The sequence below is a fragment of the Taudactylus pleione genome, unplaced genomic scaffold (genome assembly GCF_031769625.1).
Source record: "Taudactylus pleione unplaced genomic scaffold, aTauple2 ptg000897l, whole genome shotgun sequence".
Classification (NCBI taxonomy): domain Eukaryota; kingdom Metazoa; phylum Chordata; class Amphibia; order Anura; family Myobatrachidae; genus Taudactylus; species Taudactylus pleione.
This window is the reverse complement of record NW_028285298.1, coordinates 1,311,272-1,333,685: the sequence shown is the minus strand read 5'-3', so window position 1 is coordinate 1,333,685 and position 22,414 is coordinate 1,311,272. Positions and strand designations below refer to the sequence as shown.

Sequence of the window (22,414 nt, the reverse complement as noted above, 5' to 3'; positions counted from 1 at the left end):
TTCCAAACATGTAAACTGACACTCCAATTGGTGTAGTGGTGAAAACCACTTAGATAATGTTTACAGCTCTATAAATTGACAATATAGGGAGAACTGAATGTGCTAATATTGGAGGACAATGATGTAATTCTAGCTGACCCTGCACTCACCCTACTGTACCTTATCCTCCTAGCTTTCGAAAGACAGCAGTGCTAACACTTCTGTGTATCTTGTGTATAAATTACATCACCTTAAATCCACACTTGCCTACTTTCGATAAAGCATTACAGGGAGATTATGAAACCAGCACCTATCAGCTCGGCGGTAAAGTGGGCGTGTACTGCTACATCTGAGAGGCGTGTCATAATACTGACTTACATCCAGATGTAAATGAGCCCGAAAGTAGTTAGTAAGATCTACTTTTTTATGAAAACACACTGATATTCAGGGCTTATCATGTATTGTGTTTTACAAGTGGTTACATATAAGTAGCCAAGAGAAACCTTATATGAATTGAAAATACATGTAGCCATAGGGATCATTGTGCCATAACCAATGCAGGGAAATGGCACTGATGATCCCATTTGAATAATATATTGTGAGGAGATTAAGGTAGAGGTGCCGTCTCCCAGGGTAGATGGGCCCTTCCAAACACACAGCAGCCAGGAAACAGCACACCAGTCCAGGGTTTGCATGTAATTAGCCGAAGCTTGTTTAAACTTTATTGTGCAGTAAAAATAAATCATAAAACAGAGGGCCTGATTCAGAGACGCTCACTCTGAATCAGGGCCGGGCTTTTCTTTTTTTGGAGTTGCCTCTTGGCCGCTCGCATAGCTGTGGGTGACCACCCACAGCTAATGCAAGCGCCCAGGATGATGGTGATGATGTCTTGACCATCGCGACCATCGGGCTTGCGACGAGACCCTTGTGGTAGGGTCTCGTGCATCACAAGCCCCAGAGAGCTTTCGGCTCTAACAGAGCCGGAAGCTCTCCACTGACATCACTCGTGATGTCAGTGGGGCCGCCCCCAAACGGCAGGCGTTCTCATGGGAACGGCTCCGTTTGGGCAGCCACCCCCCCCGGCCCGCCCACCAAAGGGGGCGAGCTGTCACTCAACATCGACAGCTCGCCCCTTTGGTGCGAGACCCGGAGTGACGGAGTGCCCGTCGCTAACCGGGTCTCGCGCATGCGCACGACGGAGCCGGCTCCGTCGTGCACATGCGCTGTGGGCAACCATCGGCCCAGTTGCGAGCATCTGGGATCTAACTAAACACATCCCTCTCTCATCAGTGGTAGGACCTAATGCCCCTACCATAAACATAGGTATATGCACAGTACTCACGGTCAGTATATGACAGGGTCTCTTAACAAAACTGCTGCCTGTTTCCCCAGGTAGTGAGACACTGAGTAAAACCCCTGACACACATTTATCAGCCTCTTACAGGTGCAAGTACTATTTAGCCTGTTCTCATGACATGAAGACCCAAAATGGGCCTAATGGATGGAGCCTGCCCTCACTCTCCATCCATAACCCCAGGATCCCTTGACCGCCTTTTACTAAAGCCCAAACATCTATGAAGTCTGTTTTGCATCACAGATATATTCCTGAGGTTTTAACACATATAGGTCAGAAACCTGGGACAAACATACAGTATCTCCATTGTATAAACTTACCAGTGATTTTGTCAAGATTATATATATCTATATATATATATATATATATATATATATATTTGTACAGCATATACTCCGGCACTCGAGTGCTCCACTGTGGTATGCTGCTCCGGGCCCCTTCCCAAGGGTCGGCGCCCCCACAATACGGTCATGAGAAAAGCATGGGCGGCACTCAGATACTTTCTTAATTCAAGCAAAGAACCCCATGGCAGAGAAATTTATTTGTGCAGTCGTTTCGGGGATCAAATCCCCTTCCTCAGGACACCACTTGATTGCTACTATTTCAGGGTTTCTCCCTGACAATCAGGGAGAGTTGGCAAGTGTGGTTTAAAGCTTAAATAAAATAACGGCACAGACACAGGAAATGGCAATAAAGAAGGTTAGCTATTTATTGAAATGGTCAACATATTAAAAGATTGCAAAATATTGCATGGTGGCAAGAAAGGACGGACAATAATCGCTGCAGCCCAGCAATGCACTAACACAAACACACATTCATGCATCCTATGGGTGCTCTCAACACAAAAGTGGATATCAACTAATTTTCCAGGTCACCCAGAAAGGTGTAGTGCTGCCCCCTGGTGGGGTGGTTGCTCTCCCCCCCAACATAAAATTGTTCCAATGCCCCTGCTGCCATCAGTAAATAGCCAGCAACCAATAAAACCAAAACTAAAGGGTTGGGGGGAGGGAAAATGCTTCACAAAGGCCCTCATTCAGAGCCGTACGCTCTGAGCAGAGCGCACGCTCTGAATGAGGGCCGCCCTCCATAATTATGGAGCGTCCTCCTGGACGCTCGTATAGCTGTGGGTCACCACCCACAGCCTATACGAGCGTGCAGTTTGATGGCCGCGATGGTCTTGACCATCGTGACCATCGGCACTGCGAGCCGGAGCCTGCGGTTGAGTTTTTCAACCGCAAGGCCCGGAGTGATTTTGGCTCTATCAGAGCCAAAATCACTCCCACTGACATCACTAGTGATGTCAGTGGGCCGGCTTCTGACGGTAGGCGTTCCCTTGGGAACGCCCCCGTCAGGGAGGCACGCCCCCGGCATGCCCACCAAAGGGGGCGTGCTGTCAATCAACATCGACAGCACGCCCCCTTTGATCAGACACAACGAGCGAAGGAATGTCCTTCGCTCGTCGCGTCTGGCGCATGTGCACGACGGAGCTCCCGCCGTCGTGCGCATGCGCAGTGCACAACATCGACCCACTTGTGAGCGGACAGCCGCTTGCGAGTGGGTCTGAGTCAGGCCCAAAGTTCCTTATACCATGTGACCTAACCATAAATACTTAAACTATAACTCCACCCCTAAACAACCTAACTTGCTAACGTCGACCCATGTGACCTCATGCAACCCAGCACATTGGGCCTGTTTCAGACACGCTCGCTAGCAAGCGTTCGCTCATAGCTGACGATGTTTAGCAATGTGCGCATACGTATGCATCACAGTGTGCGTGCGCGAACTAGTCCGAGCGATCGGGAAGCGTACGCTCGCCGAGCATAGGCAGCCGGGCTGAATGAGTGACAGGAGAAGCCGTTTGTGGGTGGTAACATGGGCAGGCCACTAGAAACGGGGGAGTGGAGGTGCGAACGCAGGCGCGTCTGAGCGTCTTAATGCCGTTTCAGAGGCATGCATAATTAACAGGCAGCGTCATAGTACACGTTACCTGGTTGAATTTTACACTGAAGTGCTCGCAGTGCTTGAGGTAGGGTACAGTCAACCTCAAGCGCTGCGTTCGCTTCCGATGGTACCCGATGTACCGATGGTTACATACACTTCCTGGAGACTACGTGCGCAAGTGGGCATCTTTAGACAGGCTGGTGGGCGTCTGCATACGCAAAGCGATCGTATGCCAAGAGATAGTGGGCGTGCTGATGCCTTGCCGTGCGATCGCCTGCCTTGATGGGTGTGTGCTGAATTTGCACATGCTGGGTGCGAGCGTACGCATCTAGCGAGCGGGTCTGAATCAGGCCCATAGTCTTGTCGTGTAACCCGCAACAGGCATACTCTGCCTTCTGTACTTCTTCCCTAAGCGACATCTGCTAATAGAAGAAGTACTGCTGTCCACAGTAGAGTGAGTGCAGGGTCAGCTAGAGTTACATAATTTCCCTCCACTATCACCATTATTGACACAGGACTACTTAGAAGCACAGCCATCAAGTTCTCCCTCTATTGTCAATTTAAAGAGCTGTAAACAGTATCTAAGTGGTTTTCACCACTACACCAATTGGAGTGTCAATTTACATGTTTGGAAGGGATCAGTAAGATTTACCGCCAGCCGCATGGCCGACATCGGAAGCCCGGCAGTGAGATCCCGACAGGTGCCCCCGTTCCCCGCACACCCTGCACCCATTATAGGTACGCCCCTGCGCCGCCCCTATTTCTCAAATGGGGACAAAACGCACCCGAAAAAGGAGCAACGCCTCATGGGGAAGGGCCAGGTAAAAGATGGGGAGACCAGGAGATGATGGGGATAAAATAAGAGGAAGCTACAAGTGAGAATGATAATAAACGGAAAATTGAAAGGCTCGAACAGCGCCCCCTGCCCTGCGGTGCCCTGTGCGGTGGCACCGACCGCATTACCCTAGCTACGGCCCTGGCCTAAACACATATACACATATACACATACAGCACATACCAGCAGGGCCTTAACAGGGCTTAACAGCAACATGTGCCGGCCCCACCCCGCCCCCCTCTGCCGCAGCAATACTGGTTGCATGGTGCTGATAGCAGAAGTAAGCGCAGAGGCAGTGCCGCTCACAGAGCTCTGCTCTCTGGGCCTGATTCAGCAAGCAACGCACGCTAGTAGACGCATGCACCCGTGCTGCGGGAATATGCTAATCAATACATACGCACGGAGACCACAGCACAAGATGCAGACGTCCAGCCCCATATTAAGCCGCCCATCTGCCTTTACTCACAGCATGATCAGCACGCAAGATAGCGTAAACATCGGTAACATCGAGAACCATCGGACCCATAGGCACAATAGTGGTTGACCGGACCTGTCGCAGGATTTTGGCCACTTCCTGTGTACAGCTTACGGTATGGCTGCGAATGCCTGCCGCACTGCCTTAATTATGCACGCCCCTGTAACGGCGTCCCAACGCACAGGCACGCCTGTGTTCGCCTGACCACCCCCCATCACCACCCACAAACGGGACTACCTGTCAATCAATATCGCAAGCCGGAACCCAGCGGAGTAGCATCGGGAGAGACAGTATCAGAAACTGGGCTGCAAAGTGATGGGAGTTCCGGAGTAGTGAGTGGGAGTGGCCAGAAGTGAATGCAAAACAAAATCTGTTTTGTGGGCGTGTCAAGTGAGTGTCGTGGGTGTGTTGTGAGAGCGGGTGGCGTTCGTAGCCACAGAGGGCCATGTTCATACAGAGACGCTGCACCTGCCTTGGGGCTGGTGAAAGTGTGGATGGCGCACGCGTTGGCATACCTCCCAAGTGTCCTGCATCCTCAGGACAGTCCCGTTTTTCTGGGACTATCCCGCTGTCCCACCCGCAGGCCGCAGTGTACCGCAGTTGGGGGGGGAAGTTGGGGAGAGCCTTGCACATCTGTTCTCTTGTGTACGGACTTCCTCGGGGCTGCCCAGCGTCTCAGAGTGCTGGGCACGCCCCCAAAGCGACGGAAACGGGGGCAGCCGCGAGGTTCCGCCCTGTTTCCAGTAGGATCCACCCCTTTTGCACTAGCCACACCCCCTTTCGGTTGCGCGCGACTTCGGCGCGCAACCTGTCCCTCCTTGAGAGGTTAAAATGTTGGGAGGTATGCGTTGGTGCATTGATGGCGGCGTGCTGAGAATCATCGGCAGTGCTACTGCGCGCAGAGACTTTGAAAGTGGACATCTCAGTGCTTGTACATTCAGAATGATGCAGGCTAATGCACCAGGGGCAGGCTGATACTAACATTTGCATATTATCACCACGGCGACGGCAACAGACGCACCAGTGGACGCAGTAGGGTAGTGATTTGTGCTGAGTCCTGTTTGTGCAGGGCATGGCACGTGAGCTATAATGTTGAAAGTAACTCTGCAAATGCCTGCTAACATAGAATGTGCAAATGTCAGTTACTTTCAGTTCCTTGTAACTAACAGGTTTTGCAATACCACACATTAACCACTATTTTTTGGTCACTGGTCAATTACTAAAAACAAAAACACTAGATTTGCATTATTTTCTTTTTAATCACAGTGCAAATGCTCTTCAGTGAAAATATACGCCTTCTCTTGTACCATTGTAATTAGCATAGTAAGAAAGGTTATGCATTTACCAGCCAAGATAGAGGAGGCGCCTGTGGGATGCAAAAAGTTGCACCGGGCAATGGGAGCCTGGGAGGCATTCCTTCATCAGTATGAATTAGCTGGGTCGCAGAGAATAATCGCAGGCTCTGATTCTGACGCAACTAGAACGTGTGCGTGCCACCTAGGCAAAAGCCTCGCACTCTAGGCCTAGGCTAGGTGATTACTGAACTATTTCGACAACAAGATGCACTCGAGCACATAACGAAAAAGGATCCACTGCTTTCGTGGCCTATAAATTACCATCACTGGCCACGCTGATGACTGATATTTGCGCACCTGCAAATTTTCCACCATAGCTGCCCTGGAAAAGGATAGGGTGTGTCTAATATTGATATTATAGATCCATTACAAGTATGTCTCCCTTTCAGTATGGAATGGTATTTGACGCCGGCTCCTCTCACACCTCGCTTTTCATCTACCAATGGCCTACGGACAAGGAGAATAACACCGGCGTCGTCAGCCAGACTCATGTGTGTGACGTAAACGGTAGGTTGGGACGATAACTTTTATTGTATTAACAATGTCTGAGCTTGTGCAGGTGTTGGAGGGAGGGGCCTAATGTGGGCCCATCACCTATTGGCAGTAAGGGCTGCCCCAAGTGGCCTAAACCTATATACAGCCAATCAAATTACTCAAATCCACTGACATCACTTTGGAGTGGACAGAACAATGATATTGAATTCATATTGTAAAAATGGGGGACATAGATCAAACCTTCTCAAGAGGACAGGTGGAGAGGTTTCCCATAGCAACCAGTTAGCATCTACCTATCATTTATCTAGTAGATTTTATAAAATTATAGCTAGAATCTGGTTGCTATGGGCAACTTTTCCACCTGTCTTCCTTAGAAGGTTTGGTACATCTCCCCTCTATTCTGTTTCCATGCCTTTGGTGGCCTATTTATTCATTGTCAGGACTTGGTCCCGATATTTATCATTTCTTATTGACGTTTATCACTTATTGCGGCAATAAGAAATTAAAGTTCGTCCGAATCTATTAATAATCACATCCAGGGACCAGGGGCTGCTATGTGTAAAGGTAAAGCGCTCCCTAATGTGATGTGTAAAGGTAAAGCGCTCCCTAATGTGATGTGTAAAGGTAAAGCGCTCCCTAATGCGATGTGTAAAGGTAAAGCGCTCCCTAATGCGATGTGTAAAAGTAAAGCGCTCCCTAATGTGATGTGTAAAGGTAAAGCGCTCCCTAATGCGATGTGTAAAGGTAAAGCGCTCCCTAATGCGATGTGTAAAGGTAAAGCGCTCCCTAATGCGATGTGTAAAGGTAAAGCGCTCCCTAATGCGATGTGTAAAGGTAAAGCGCTCCATAATGCGATGTGTAAAGGTAAAGCGCTCCCTAATGCGATTTGTATAGGTTAAGCGCTCCCTAATGCGATGTGTAAAGGTAAAGCGCTCCCTAATACAATGTTTAAAAGTAAACCGCTCCCTAATGTGATGTGTAAAGGTAAAACGCTCCCCAATGCGATGTGTAAAGGTAAAGCGCTCCCTAATGCGATGTGTAAAGGTAAAGCGCTCCCTAATGCGATGTGTAAAGGTAAAGCGCTCCCTAATGCGATGTGTAAAGGTAACGCGCTCCCTAATGCGATGTGTAAAGGTAAAGCGCTCCCTAATGCGATGTGTAAAGGTAACACGCTCCCTAATGCGATCTGTAAAGGTAAAGCACTCCCTAATGCAATCTGTAAAGGTAAAGTGCTCCCTAATGCGATGTGTAAAGGTAAAGCGCTCCCTAATGCGATGTGTACAGGTAAAGCGCTCCCTAATGCGATGTGTACAGGTAAAGCGCTCCCTAATGCGATGTGTACAGGTAAAGCGCTCCCTAATGCGATGTGTAAAGGTAAAGCGCTCCCTAATGCGATGTGTAAAGGTAATGTGCTCCCTAATGCGATGTGTAAAGGTAAAGCACTCCCTAATGCAATCTGTAAAGGTAAAGTGCTCCCTAATGCGATGTGTAAAGGTAAAGCGCTACCTAATGCGATGTGTACAGGTAAAGCGCTCCCTAATGCGATGTGTACAGGTAAAGCGCTCCCTAATGCGATGTGTACAGGTAAAGCGCTCCCTAATGCGATGTGTAAAGGTAATGTGCTCCCTAATGCGATGTGTAAAGGTAAAGCGCTCCCTAATGCGATGTGTAAAGGTAATGTGCTCCCTAATGCGATGTGTAAAAGTAAAGCGCTCCCTAATGCGATGTGTAAAGGTAAAGCGCTCCCTAATGCGATATGTAAAGGTAAAGCGCTCCCTAATGCGATGTGTAAAGGTAAAACGCTCCCTAATGCGATGTGTAAAGGTAAAGCGCTCCCTAATGCGATGTGTAAAGGTAAAGCGCTCCCTAATGCGATGTGGCGGCTGCTATTGCGATCGAAAATGGAGGGGAACCCCACCAGATATCTCCGATGTCCCCCAAAAATGATCATGACTGATAATTAGCTTTAGGGCACACCACAAACTGAACTTTCTTCTTGTGATTTAAAATGACTTCATGTAGGCCAGTTTCTCTCCTGTGACAAAGGTTTACCTCATGAATGTAATATTTCTTTGTGTCATGGACTGCATTCCAAGGTATGTGTCTTCTCCATCTGCTTTCAGTAAGTTATGGGCTCCCACCATTCACATAATTCCCCAAACTCTGCTTTGACTGTGATCCTGTCTCATATTTCCATATAAACATCTGGTTTTTCCCCACATACAATGCTCTCTGGCCTTGTAATGTAAGGAACAGACTTCCGCTCTGACCAAGGTAACTAATAACTACCATACTGACTGCTTCCCCCGCCTCGGCCTGTTACTTTATTTCCCCAATGTCTGTACTTCTCATGTGTCTAATTCCTCCATTGAAGAATCTACTTTCTCTGACTTTTGTTCTTTGCCCATATTTCTGGACATACAGACCGACGAAGGATCACTGGCTCTGATTCACTACCGATCGCAACTGCGATTGCAATAGCGATTACGCACGCAGCCTGACTGCGATTGTATGCTAATCCAGTGCATTCGCTATGCACAACATAGTGTCGCAGCACTACATAATGACGCACACTTTACATTACACACATCCTTAAAGTTTAGCAAGACTGCGAAACCGTTACTATCGAGTACCATCGCAGCCTCACGCACACTTGCACAAGCTCTGACCTTACTCAGGAATTGCTATCACTCGCTATGAGTGCTCAGGCTGCGTAAAGCATCGCAGTGGATAATTTATGCACGCCCCTGCAACGACGTTCAAACGCACTGGCACATCTGCGTTTCGCCGACCACCTCCCCATCACCTCCCACAAACGGTACTTCCTGTCAATCACTCTGTGATGGGTCTGCATAGTCACTGCGATCACAGAGCCTGATTCTGACCCGCTCGCTAGCGCTGTACGCTCGCAAGCGGGTCGATGGTGCCTAAGTGCGCATGCGCACGACGGAGGGAGCTCCGTCGTGCGCATGCGCGAGACCCGGCGAGCGACTGAGAATCCGTCGCTCGGGGTCTCGCACCAAAGGGGGCGTGCTGTCGATGGTGAGTGACAGCACGCCCCCTTTGTTGCCCGTGCCGGGGGCGTGGCTGCCAGACGGAGGCGTTCCCATGGGAACGCCTACCGTCTGAGTCCGGCCCCACTGACATCAGTAGTGATATCAGTGGGAGTGATTTTGGCTCTGATAGAGCCAAAATCACTCCAGGGTTGTAACCCACAGCTATGCGAGCGTCCATGAGGCGTCCATGAGAAGTTGTGGTAGGAGGGCCCTGATTCAGAGCGAGCGCTCTGGTCAGAGCGTCCGGCTCTGAATCAGGCCCACAGTCCCAAACGCAGTGGCATTCGTGCACGCGCACTGCGATGCATACTCATGCGCAGAACGCAACAAACGTCCGATTACGTGCGTAATCACAGTTGCGATCGGTAGTGAATCAGGCCCACAGTCACATTCGTAATATTAACCCCTCCCTGCCTTTAACTAGGCTTACCATACTATCCCTTTAAACATGGACACTCATGAATCACACAGGTTCCGTGGCTGGCTGACTTCAAGTCTGCATTTCACCTGATTTTAATCAGCCACAGAACCTGTGTAATTTATATGTGTCTCGGGTTCTCACATTTTCTGTAAGGACGATATCTGCACGATTTGTCGTTTTCAGGCAAATTGGAACGACAAATCGGGCATATCGGGCAGTGTGTATGCACAATTGGGCAATCCTGCGGGTCGTACACGATATCTTTTGGTTGGCCGTGCTGCATGGCCAATCAGAAGATATCATGTACGAGGTGGTGCAGTTTGGATGGAGCGAGATATCGTACCGTCGTCCATTAAATTGCGCAGTGTGTACGGGCAACCAGCGATGGTCCGGGACAAAGAGAACTTGCCCTGACCATCGTCCTGATTGCCCGTCATTCTGACGTGTACCCACCCTAAGTCCCAAGTAAAAATTATTACTTTGACAATTAACCTAATCACTTTAACCCCAGTCATATTATTTACTTATTTGTAATCTAGTACAGGGGAAGTCATAGGGCCAAATGTAACAGGCCAAATGTTGCAATTTTTCCGGCGTTTTGCGCAGTAGACTCCGGACAAACTGTAATCCCCAGAGTCTACTAATGCTTCGGTGGCCGGCCAGCTGTGTCAGTTGGCTGCTGCACACAAGCCCCCCCCCTCTCCAAAGACGCCCCTGATGTACATATTGGTCTCCTTATACAATAGTTAGTGCATGTAATATACAGGGGCATCTTAAGAGAGGGGGGGGCCCGTGTGCATTCCCCATGCAGGGCCTCCTCCTCTTTGCCCGGCGACCGGCAGCCGACTGATGTGGCTGGCCGGCTACTGCATAAGCAGTAGAACTTTGGGCACTAGAGTGTGCCCAGAGTTTTCTGCGCATGCGCAGACCGCAGGAAAAATGGCCATTTTCCGGTGTTCTCTGCAGTGTTGCCACCCGACGCAGGACCACGGACAGGTGAGTTTTAAATAATATGGGTGCAAGGTGTGCGGTGCGGGGCCCCCCTGGACCTGGGGACCTGTGTGCCCCGCACACCCTGCAACATTATAGATACGCCCCTGGTAATATAATATGGGTAGCGTAGAGAGTCTAAAACACAAACTTTCTGTATCAAACCTTTTTATTTTATATAAATAACACAAGTGGTCAGGAAAATATTAAACTTCCCAAAAATAAATGAACATACATAATATAACCAATAGGATGCAGAATCCCTTAATAAAAATACATGCCTAATAACCAGTAGGAGACAAAACTGAGCATCCTAAGCACACACACTCCCACTTCATGGTAAGATGGTAAGACGCCTGTCTCTTCTTACTGGCAGCTGCTCTCTGGCCAGTGAGCTGATAGGAGAAGCTGCTGCCACTATGCATGCATGAGCTCCATTCTGTCCCTTATACTGTACTACATGTTGTGGGGGCAGTTCTAGTAAAACCGTATTACATACTATGCTGCTATTGTGGTCATGATTTGAGCCACTGGTCAGGAGGGGTGTTTCCAGGCAACTGGAACCCCCCTCCCCTTCTGTGTTTTCCAATGCATCATTACTACATTATATGTGAATGCATGAAAATGTTTTTGGGCTTACCAAAGCCACAAAGATCTGTTCCTTGTTATTTGAGTGAGCGATATACTACAACCCAATTACAGTATGCTGATATATGTTTCACAAGAGTTAGTGATAAAGGTATTATTTATAATTGTACATTTATGTAGGTCCTGGGATCTCCAGCTACGCTAGTGACCCACCTGCAGCCGGCAAATCTCTGGTTACCTGCCTGGAGGAAGCAATGTCTATAATACCACCGGAAAGGCAGAGAGAGGCCCCAGCTTATCTTGGAGCCACAGCTGGGATGAGACTGCTGGAGTAAGAGCCTGCTAGGGTCATTATCTACTAATGACGTAACAGCTTTGTGGGTGCCAATAAAAGCTCAGCAACAATCATACAAGGTCTGGGAATAGAGCCTCCTCATTTACACTAACGTTTAAGGTCATCTCTGGCTGTAGAAAGAAACATACTGACTTGGACCAGGACCAATGAAAAGGGCTGGGTTGGGTTCATGGACACCTCTCAGAGATCAAGCCTAGACTGTGAGTCTGTGGGAATACAATCTGCAGTTACACTGCTACCAGATCAGAGTAGATCATAGGCAAACGCAAGGGGGGGGGATTTCCAACTGCCTGGAAACCCCCCCTCCCTAGCACACACTATGACCACAATATAAATAGTAATATAATAGAATGTTACTAGTGCTGCATGTTCTTCTCTGTATCACAAATGAAATGATTAGCACCACCTGTGGATCTTTCAAAATGTGTCAGCCAGTAATAAATATACCTGTGCACCAACTAGGAGATGTGGAAAACATGCACTGTTAGGGGTGCACTGCTATAGACCATCAATAGGGTTAATTATTAATACTGTATAATAATACACTATCCAGTACATAAGGAGACCAATATGTGCATACATGTCCAGGGCAGTGCTAGGTTCTTCTGCTGTTACCCCAGACTCCCAGACTTGGTCCAATGCTCAGGAATGGTGCCCACATCTGAAATAAATACATGCAGCTCAGGCAGGATGGCCCTACTGCCGTATCTAATGGCTTACTGTGATCGCTGGTCCTGTATATGCTGGAATTATGCAACACAATATACTAGTTTGTATGTAACATATTAAAGCTGGATAAGTGGTATTTATGCCCTCTTCATGGACTGGCCACACTCGCTGTAAAATCAGGCATTTGGAAACCCCCCTCTAGAAATCCTGCGTTTGCCACTGCAGATCTAGATGTTTTAGTCCTTCTGCAACTAATCTAAAAACAATATGGTGATAGATACAACAATAGCCTGTACCATCAGTCATTCATGTGTTTTAATACCTGTCTGATAGTAGTTTCATGGATGCCAGTCACACAGGCTCAAAGCTCTCAGCATGTTATGTGATAAGAAATGTGGAGAGAAGCTACGGCACGATTTAACGGCGCATAGAGGACACAGTGATCAGAGGGGCATTTCAAGGCTTCTCGGCTCACTACATCATGTGCCATGTGACTGTGGTTGCTATGGTAGCAGATTTAGAAATCATTAACCACTTGCCTGGTGTGGTAGCATGAGATGCGACCATGCAAGACTGGTCATTCCCTGACGGTTGCATCTAATGAGACTGTCAGAGGAGTCTGCCTGCCTGCCCGTCTATAGAAGGGTGTGATCCTAAAAATACAGTCTTTCTGCAGCCCGGGCAGCCCTGCTCAGGGGGCTCCTGGAAGCTGCTGCTTCCCTTCTTTCCCCCCGCTACAGGCACTGCCAGGGGGCAGCTGCGAGAGGCTATCCTGATAGGATCGTCTACCAGCCTGGGCTGACTGCACTGCAGCAGCCTTGCATCCCCCTGCTCTCTTCCCCAAAAGCTGGCACTCTCTCTCCCCAAGCTACAGTAGTATGTGCCCGGTTGCCACCACTGCTGCAGGCAATTATATATATATAGGGCCATATTCAATTAGTCAGCGAAAACTCGTTATCGGCAATACTTTATCGCCGATGACGTTATTTTCGCCGTTTTCATTTTTCCCCATATTCAATTTGTCAAAATCCAGGGATGTTTTCATCATAGAATAAGTGGCGAAAACAAGTGCAGAATTTGGGTTTTGGGGTACAAACTTAAAAAAAAGTACCCTGCACCCCTTGGAATGTCCCCTAAAGGTATTCTGTGTAAAAAAAAACATTAAAAAGTTCCATAGGATACCCCAAAAAAAGTGCTTTAGTTTTTGGGGCGAAAAAAAAAAAGTTTGGGGACAAATTGAGAAACTAGCGAAATAGACTCAGGGGGGTCCCCAAGTATGCGGCATGTGTGTTTTTGGTTGCGCTTAGTTGAGGCAGGTGGATTGTTAATTATTTTTTAAAGTTCACTTTAGGGACTTAAAAATATGCTTGCACCCATTTTCATGTACCCCAAATTTGATGGGACTAGTTATTTTTCAAAAAAAATGTTGCTAAATGCTATTCTTCACCACTTTGTTAAAGGCGGCTTAAAGCACCTGTAGAGACCTTTTAAAAAAAACAAATACCTTTAGCAGGGCTTTTTGGGGGTACCCATAGTGATCCCCCATGTTAGTGCATCTTTTGGGGGGTGACAGGCTGATTTCCTCAAAAGTGACAGGACTTTTCGCTACTTACAATTCCACCGGGTCCCATTTTCGCCGATCCCAAATTGAATACAGGGATACGCGGGCATGCGCCCGATACTTTATCCCCAAGAAAAGCTCAGATGACGGCGAAAAGTACGGCAATTGACTTCTCACCTCTAATTGAATATGGCCCTTAATCGTAAAGATTTTTTTTGTTATTGTATATAACAATTTTTTTTCCAGAAATGTCCCCAAAATTGATGTTTTATTTTTTTAAATGATTAATGAGAGCTGGTTAACCCTTACTCAATATGATTTTATTAGCAGATCTGCATATTTGTTAATAAAATTATATTGAATCAGGTTTAAATGGCTTTAAATTATTTTTTTTGTTATAGTGTTTGGCCCATTTTTTGTAAACTATATTAGCCAGTAAAGAGGTTAATAACAGCCAGAAGAAACAAACCAAGGAAAAATGTTAAATACACAGGCCAGATTCTACATCTGGTCTATATTGATCCTCCACCTTATTGTCACTCTACATCAATGTATAATTTCACTACACATATTATTGCATGTATTTTCTTTATTTGTACTGAAAATAAAAAAAAAATTCACAAAAAAAATACACAGGCCAGAATGTAATAGGTTGTGAGTTTTTGGTGAGTTATAATAACGCTCCACAAACCATAGGACCTCATCGCATTTGGGCCACGCTTATCAGATTTAATACTCAACGAGTTTGAGGTTAAATGATAAACTCACCAGACTTTTCCAGTGATTTGTGGTGAGTTTGAAAGTAAAACTGGATAGAAATTTACCAAAAACTCCCCAAAAAGGGCTCTGGCCGGTGAGGTTACTCAAGCTGTAAGAATTTTGAGCTATCAGTTCAGGCAGAACATAATAAAGAGTCACATTAAACATATATATTTTGTCACTAATTAACTAATTAATACTCAATTAAGAATCCCCCCAAAAATAAATATATTGATGGACTACTATTATTTAAGAAATGTATTATTGAAGACAATAATATTTCAAAATAATAAAACATTTTATTTATGGGGACAAAAATATTTTTATGTTAAATGGCACCATGTTAATGAATTAATGAAGCATCAATTATATAAAAAACAATGTACAGTATGTTTTTTGACCACATGAGGGAACTGGAGTCCCTAGTGAGACCCAACAGCAACAAACTAAAGGGTCATTATTACGTATAAAACACACGTTACCCTTCAATGTTTGTTTTTTTTTTTAACATGTTAGTGGTGACATCAGAATCCTTCTGAGTGATGAAATCACAGGGTTTATTTTTTGCTTATGCCCAATAAAAGGGCAGTGATTTTGATAGCTGTGTCTTGTTAGTAAAAGCACTGCCCTTTTAAATATCGGACATAAACTCGAACAGAAGTGTTAAGTTTTACAACCCGACACTTTGTAAATAAACCCCCACAGTTCACTAATTATACTGAAACAGATATTGTACACACATGTAATGAAAATATAAAGTATGTTTACTCTGCATTTACACTTGTCTCCTGTGTTGTAGCCTAGAAAACAAATCTGCATCAGACTTGGTTCTTGCCGAAGTTTCAAAGACCATAAGCAGTTACCCAATCGATTTTAGGGGTGCTCGGATAATCACTGGTAAAGAAGAGGGGTCCTATGGCTGGATAACTATAAATTATCTTTTGGAGTCTTTCATGAAGGTAAGTTTTCCATTGTGAGATTGATGAATTAGATATTTTAGAATGGCAAGCTGTGTGTATCTTCCATTGTAACGCACATTGGAGCTCATTCAGACCCGCTCGCAAGATGCGATCGCTCGCTGGCAAAAAGGGACCGGCTATTTAAATTAAGCGCTCGCACTGCGTCGCATAAGGACGCCCACTATGTTTTAGAGAGCTAGGGCAAAGTGCGCTCGCTAGTGTATAAAGACGCCGCCTTGCCACTCGCAACACACGTCATCTCCGGGAATTGTAGGATTAATCGGGACCATCGTGAGCCATCGGAGCTGCTCGCAGCCCTTGAGGATGGCTTTCCCTGCCGCAAGCACTGCGATCAGTGCGGCATGAAATACATGCAGGTGACGTGTACAATGACGCTACTTTGCAAATTATGCTCACCCTTTAAATGGCGTTTTGGCGGCCTGACACGCCTGCGTTCGCAACACCACTCCCCCTTTAACAAGCACCTTCCCCTGTTACCACCCACAAACGGCGCTATCTGTCACTCAAAGTAGCGACCTGATAGTGGCTTACGAGCAACCAAAATCAGATTGCAAAGACTGGCTTGCGCACGCGCACTGCAAATTATACGCATGCGCAGATGGGCGAAAATCGCTCACAGCAAGCGAGCGCAACTTAGCGAGCGGGTCTGAATCAGGTCCTTTGTGTGTGTGTGTGTATCTGTCATTGTAACGCACAAATAGATGATGTGAACATATGTAATATTTGAATGCATCTTATTGTACAAGGTAGATTATTAAAGTATTTAAAATGGTACACCCTAGTCTCTGTATGATATACCACACCTAGGGCCAGTAGTGGGGTGGGGGGGTGCCTGGTTAGGAATGGCCATCGACCATCAATGGTAACCATCGATGGTCAGACACCGATGGTAACTACTTTTATCATGGATGTATGTTCTTTGTTGGTGAACATCTTGCTTGGCAGCCTGATGCCTGCACATACAGTACATGTTCAGGGCCCATCGATGGTTGAACTGTTAGTGGTTTCTTCTGATGGTTTGAAACCATCGATCATCAATAGTTAACCAGTCAATGACCTTCCTTAGCCTGATCAGCCAGGGAGGCGTAGCCATGCCACTAATATTGTTTGGCCATGCCCCCTCCAGCTTTGCGGTGGCATAGAATCTCCATGAAGGCCTCTTGTGCACAGCTGTACATGGCCATGCACGCCAATTGGCCACATCCCTTTAAACTTCTTGGCGGCCCTACCTAGGGTGTTATTCAGGAGCCTTTTTTACTCTCAGTACCGATGTGTCCTTATGCTTGTAGCATGCTCCCCACAGATGTGTTTTGTTTATGCAAGAGGCATGCCCCCAGCTGTCGTGTCCTGATTACACTTGTAGCATGCCCACTACAGATGTGTCCTGGTCACGCTTGTTGCACGCCCCGTACACATGTGTCCTATCTACGCTGCTAGCATGCCCCAAACAGATGCTTCCTGTTTACCTTTTTAGCATGCCCACTAAAGATGTGTCCTGTTAAGGCTTGTAGCATGATGTGCCCGGTAGGCGTATCTATCATGCCTCCATAAACCTTGGTGTAAAGATGATCAACCAGCTCTAGCACTGTCACTGGGGCTGACTACCACTAAAGTAGGGAAACAAAAGTGTCCCTGTGTCTTAGTAGGAAGCAGTCATATATATGGGTTATATTTACTAAAGTGCAGGTTTTTAAATGTGGAGATGTTGCCCATAGAAACCAATCAGATACTACTTAACATTTATCTAGCACCTTATAGAAGATAATAGTTCAAATCTGATTGGTTGCTATGGGTAACATTTCCACTTCTAAAAACCCGCACTTTAGTAAATATACCCCATAGTCCTTCCAACTCCCTCTTAGAGCCAACCAGCCCTGCTCTGCATCTGACACCTCTGGGGTATCAGTGGCAAACGCAGGATTTCTAGAGGGGGGTTTCCAAATGCTTGATTTGTGGCCAGTCCATGAAGAGGGCAGCATTGGTACTTAACCAGCTTTAATATGCGTCATACAATGTGTATTGTGTGTCATAATTCCAGAATATACAGGATCACAGTAAGCCATTAGATGCGGCAGTAGGGCCATCCTGCATGAGCTGAATGGTTTTATTTTAGATGTGGGCACCATTCCAGAGTATTAGAGCAAGTTCGGGATTCTGGGGGAGCAGCAGAGGAACCTAGCGCGTCCCAGGACATATATGTATTGGGCTCTATAGCAGCACATTCCTAGCAGTGAATGTTTTCCAGATCTCCTAGTTGGTGCACAGGTTATTTATTACGGACTGATACATATTAAAAGATCCACAGGTGGTGCTAATTATTTAATTTGTGATACTGTGAAGAACATGCAGCACTAGTAAAATTCGATTACATTACTATTTCTATTGTGGTTATTGTTTGGGCTGGGAAGGGGGGCTTCCAGGCAGACGGAAACCCCCTCTGCGTTTGCCTATGGGTATTATGTGCCGGGGTAACAACGGTAATGATAATCAAGGAGTGACTTCTGCAGTGACAGAAGTCATTAGCTAGCCATTAGCTGGTTGTGCATATTGGTGCTTGTGCACCTACCAGGCCATTGTGTCTATGTTTATACTGTACACAAGAGTCCCTAAGTGATTATTATATAATATTTGTCATGCCATAATGAAAACAGCATCAGATGGAAGCCTTCGATATTATTACACATACTAACACAAGCAGCTGGGACAGAGATAGTGTATCGGGCGGCTGCAGGCCTTACATGGCATGAGAATGATGAGATAACCTCCCAAATGTATTTATCAGTGGCCAACGTCAGCACACGGGGGCCTAATGCCTACTGAGCTTCCAGCAGTGAGGAGCAGGGGAACAGACAGTTAAAACAGCAAATTCCGATCGTGAAAACATTATAATTCATTTCATTCAGGATAGGGAAACCATTATCTGTCCGATTTCTTCTCCACTCCCCATCCACAATCTGACACTGTTTCCAATGAAAGCATTTAATTGTTTTTACATATAACACACGAACAATCTTCCTCTTCAAATATATGTAACCAATTCCTGTTGCTGAATAACAACGTCTCTTCCCAGTATTCCTTTAGCGGTAAATGGGTGCGACCGATCTCTACCAAAATATTTGGCGCCCTGGACCTCGGTGGGGCCTCCACGCAGATCAGCTTCATCCCAAAAGTGAATATTGAAGACGCCAAGGAAAAAGCAGATTTCAGACTCTACGGGTTCCCATATAGCATCTACACCCACAGCTTCCTGTGCTACGGGCAGAACCAGGCTCTGAAACAGATGCTGGTGAAGGCGGCAGAGGTGAGAACGTAAACTGTGCTCAGTGTCACTACTAATAATGTCGTTTGCTACTCGGTAAGTTTGGAGATTTAAAAGATAAAGAGATACAGACGATTCATTCTTACCATATTAGGGAGTTGCAGATACTGTAATGAGATGTCGTCATCTGTATTGGGGAGAAATAACGGGATGGAGCCAGGATACCGGCGAGGCGATATCCTGCCCGCCGATATCCCGACACCTACATTCCAGCATGGGACTAAAGATAGGCGTCGAAATTCTGACTACGGAATCCCGACACCCGGCATACCGAACGAAGGTATGCCGGGTGTCTTGGCGTCTAGCCACGGGGGGGGGGGGGGGGTTAGGTTTAGGGACCCCCGGGGGGACTTAGGGTTAGTCACACCCCCCGGGAGGGTTAGGGTTAGGCACCACTAGGTTTAGGGTGCGGAGAGGGTGGTTAGGTTTAAGCACCAACGGAGGGGAGGTTAGGGTTAGGCACTAGGGGGCTAGGTTAGGGTTAGGCACCCCTATGGGAGGGTTAGGGGGAGAGAGGAGAGGGTTAGGGTACTTACCTTCAGCTGTCGGTATTTCGACGCGCCGGGCTGTCGCTGTCGGTATTTAATCCGGTGGCTAAACAGCCGCCAGCATTACATACCGATTTCAGAAATAACATCAATGGTAAACGCACTGAAGGTTATTTTCAAAGTACACAATGGCTTCTCCGGAGAGCATGTGCAGCCTTTGGGGCACATTTATCACTGTATACTTGTGGTATAATCCCCTTTTCAGGGGTTAACCTCAAATATGAAGTTTCCCCCAGATGTATGAAGGTGGGACGGCGATAATTTTATGCCGAGATCGTATTGCAATAGCGTTCATTAATAAATGGGGGCCTTGGTCCCACTGTGCACTGTGATTGGCATTACTGCACCTATATTTTCCTGACCATTATATTGGGACCATTAGGGGAGGCCAAAGGTCATCTAACAACTGTCATCTGTTTGAAAAATGACAGTCGGGTGCTGATTGGCTGGAGCATCATTTATCATACGTAACGAGTTTAATCACTTGTTGATAAATGAGGCTCTGGGGGGGGGGCACGTCTATTCCCACTGGGGGGAGGTAATCTTATAATGAGTGTATATCAGTGGCGTAGCTTGCTTTTGACATGAGTGGCTCCCCAGGCCCTGGTTCAAATACCATTAATACTCCCACACACACACGTACAGACTATAGTTTAAATCAAAACAGCCAGGACTCAGTGATCGCCATACAGTGAACAGAGCATCCCAGTGATCACTATATAGTACTAACAGCATCCCAGTGACCGCCATACAGGGATGATACCTCCCCCACCTCTTCCGTCCCCCTGTTCTGTGCTACCGGTAACCACACAGCAGTGACTGCGGGGAGGATTGCAGGTGGCTTGTATCATCTTCTGCAAATAAGGACTCAGGAAGGGGAGGGACGGATTAGTCCTTGGCTGATCCTTAGGTTTTTATGGGAGCTGCCGAATTGACCAAGCTTCTCCGGTAGCTAGCGGCGCTATCTTCTGATGGCGGTAGCTTTTGTATCCTATTGGGCTACATTCCACAACTTTTATTGAGAGAGGGATCCTTATGTTACAAGATCATTTGTGAAAGAAGATACAGAGATAGCATGCAAATAGTAATGTGTATAGCGCACCGTAGACCCTTATAATAGTGGTAAAAAAAAATATTCCCACTTGAATTTTAAAAGGGAAAACATATGTTTTTAATTAATTTACCTTGTATTTTGTATTTGTGTTTCATTACATTTTATAGGGAAAATGTGACTTACTGTACAATGCAGGTGCTGTTAATCTTTTGTGAATAGTGATAAATACTGTTATAGAGAAGTCGGGCCTTATGTAATAGCCAAACTGTCAGGCGAGTCTGCCCGTGTTGGTTTTGTCTTTGAAACTATTGCCGCTTTAAAAACATAGGCCCTCATTCAGACCCACTCGCAAGCGGGCGCACGTACGTTAGGCGTACGTACAAAATTATTTAAATTCAATGGCTCGCTCGTATTTTCGTTCGCATCTAAAATTCCTCCCTAAACTCAGGCGACCCCTCCTCTAACTAACGAGCGTACGAAATAGCGAGCGTACATCCCCGAAATGGCTTGAAGGGAACGCACGCACAAGTGAAACCGGAAGTGGCCTTGTCAGATGTCGGTTACCTGCTCCTTTATTCTGCCTACCTCCCTCAATCGTATCATGCCAATCAATGTATCAATTAGCTTAATTGTTTTTTTTTTTCAACACAATGCAAGAAACTTTACTCTTGTCCGTGTTTGTGTTTACCCGCAGAATACGTACGGGTGGAACATTCGCTTTTATTGTTCAAAAAACATGTGAACCACAATTAAACAATTGTTCTATTGCTGTGGATCCCCGCATTTTTCCCGGGGTTCATTTCTTTTTTTAAATTTGCAAACGCATGTCACTGCATCAAGCCTATCATAACTCTCCAGAGATTTCTGGCCCTGTTGAACACATGACTCATACACTAACCAATAAAATTGCTCCTGTTAATTTCCAAAATACATTAGCCAATCAGAAATTTTTTGCACACTTTATCAAAAATGTTTTGTATGAAAAACTCCATTGCCATCATGAGAGCCTCCGCATTCACCAGGCGCGAGCTGCTGGTGCTTACGGAGGTGATGGATCGCCGTATCACCAGCCAGCCTCCACCCATCACCAACCGGCAGAAGCGCTCCGCGTATGCGGAGGCACGGTCCCACCTGCGGTCCTTAGGTTCACGCCGCAACATCGGGCAGCTGGAGCGCAGGTGGTCAGACCTGCAACGGCGAACGCCCCGCTTGCTGGCATGCTTTCGCATGCAGATACTGGAAAGTAAGTGTTATGTATTGTGGTTTTCATGTTTGTGTTTGTGGGGCAAACTGCGTGTGCATGTTTTCCTGTCTGTCCTATTTATTATTTGTCCTCATATCTGCCTGTGCATGTTTTCCTGTCTGTCCTATTTATTATTTGTCCTCATATCTGCGTGTGCATGTTTTCCTGTCTGTCCTATTTATTATTTGTCCTCATATCTGCGTGTGCATGTTTTCCTGTCTGTCCTATTTATTATTTGTCCTCATATCTGCGTGTGCATGTTTTCCCTCTATTTCTGTTTTTTTCATTCTACTCCTATTTGCATGTTTTTTGTTGGTGGTTTTTGTTTTTTTATTTGGGCCCCGGATTTGGCCAGAAACTAACCTCAATTTGTTTGACATATTTTAGGTGGACAGCCAAGACTACGCCGTCACCGTCCGGCCAGACGGCGTTCCTGG

General features: G+C 46.5%; 1 protein-coding gene across 3 annotated transcripts in view; it reads left to right on the top strand.

Annotated features, from left to right (window-relative positions):
- Window positions 1-22,414, top strand: part of LOC148474049 (ectonucleoside triphosphate diphosphohydrolase 8-like) — a 54,844-nt gene that overhangs the window by 16,622 nt on the left and 15,808 nt on the right. For all 3 annotated transcript variants that reach the window (XM_088459109.1, XM_088459108.1, XM_088459110.1), the window contains exons 3-6: window positions 6,329-6,446; window positions 11,670-11,820; window positions 15,633-15,792; window positions 18,884-19,114. In XM_088459109.1, the coding sequence (XP_088315235.1) occupies window positions 6,329-6,446; window positions 11,670-11,820; window positions 15,633-15,792; window positions 18,884-19,114 (660 nt within the window). The remainder of the gene's footprint in view (window positions 1-6,328; window positions 6,447-11,669; window positions 11,821-15,632; window positions 15,793-18,883; window positions 19,115-22,414) is intronic.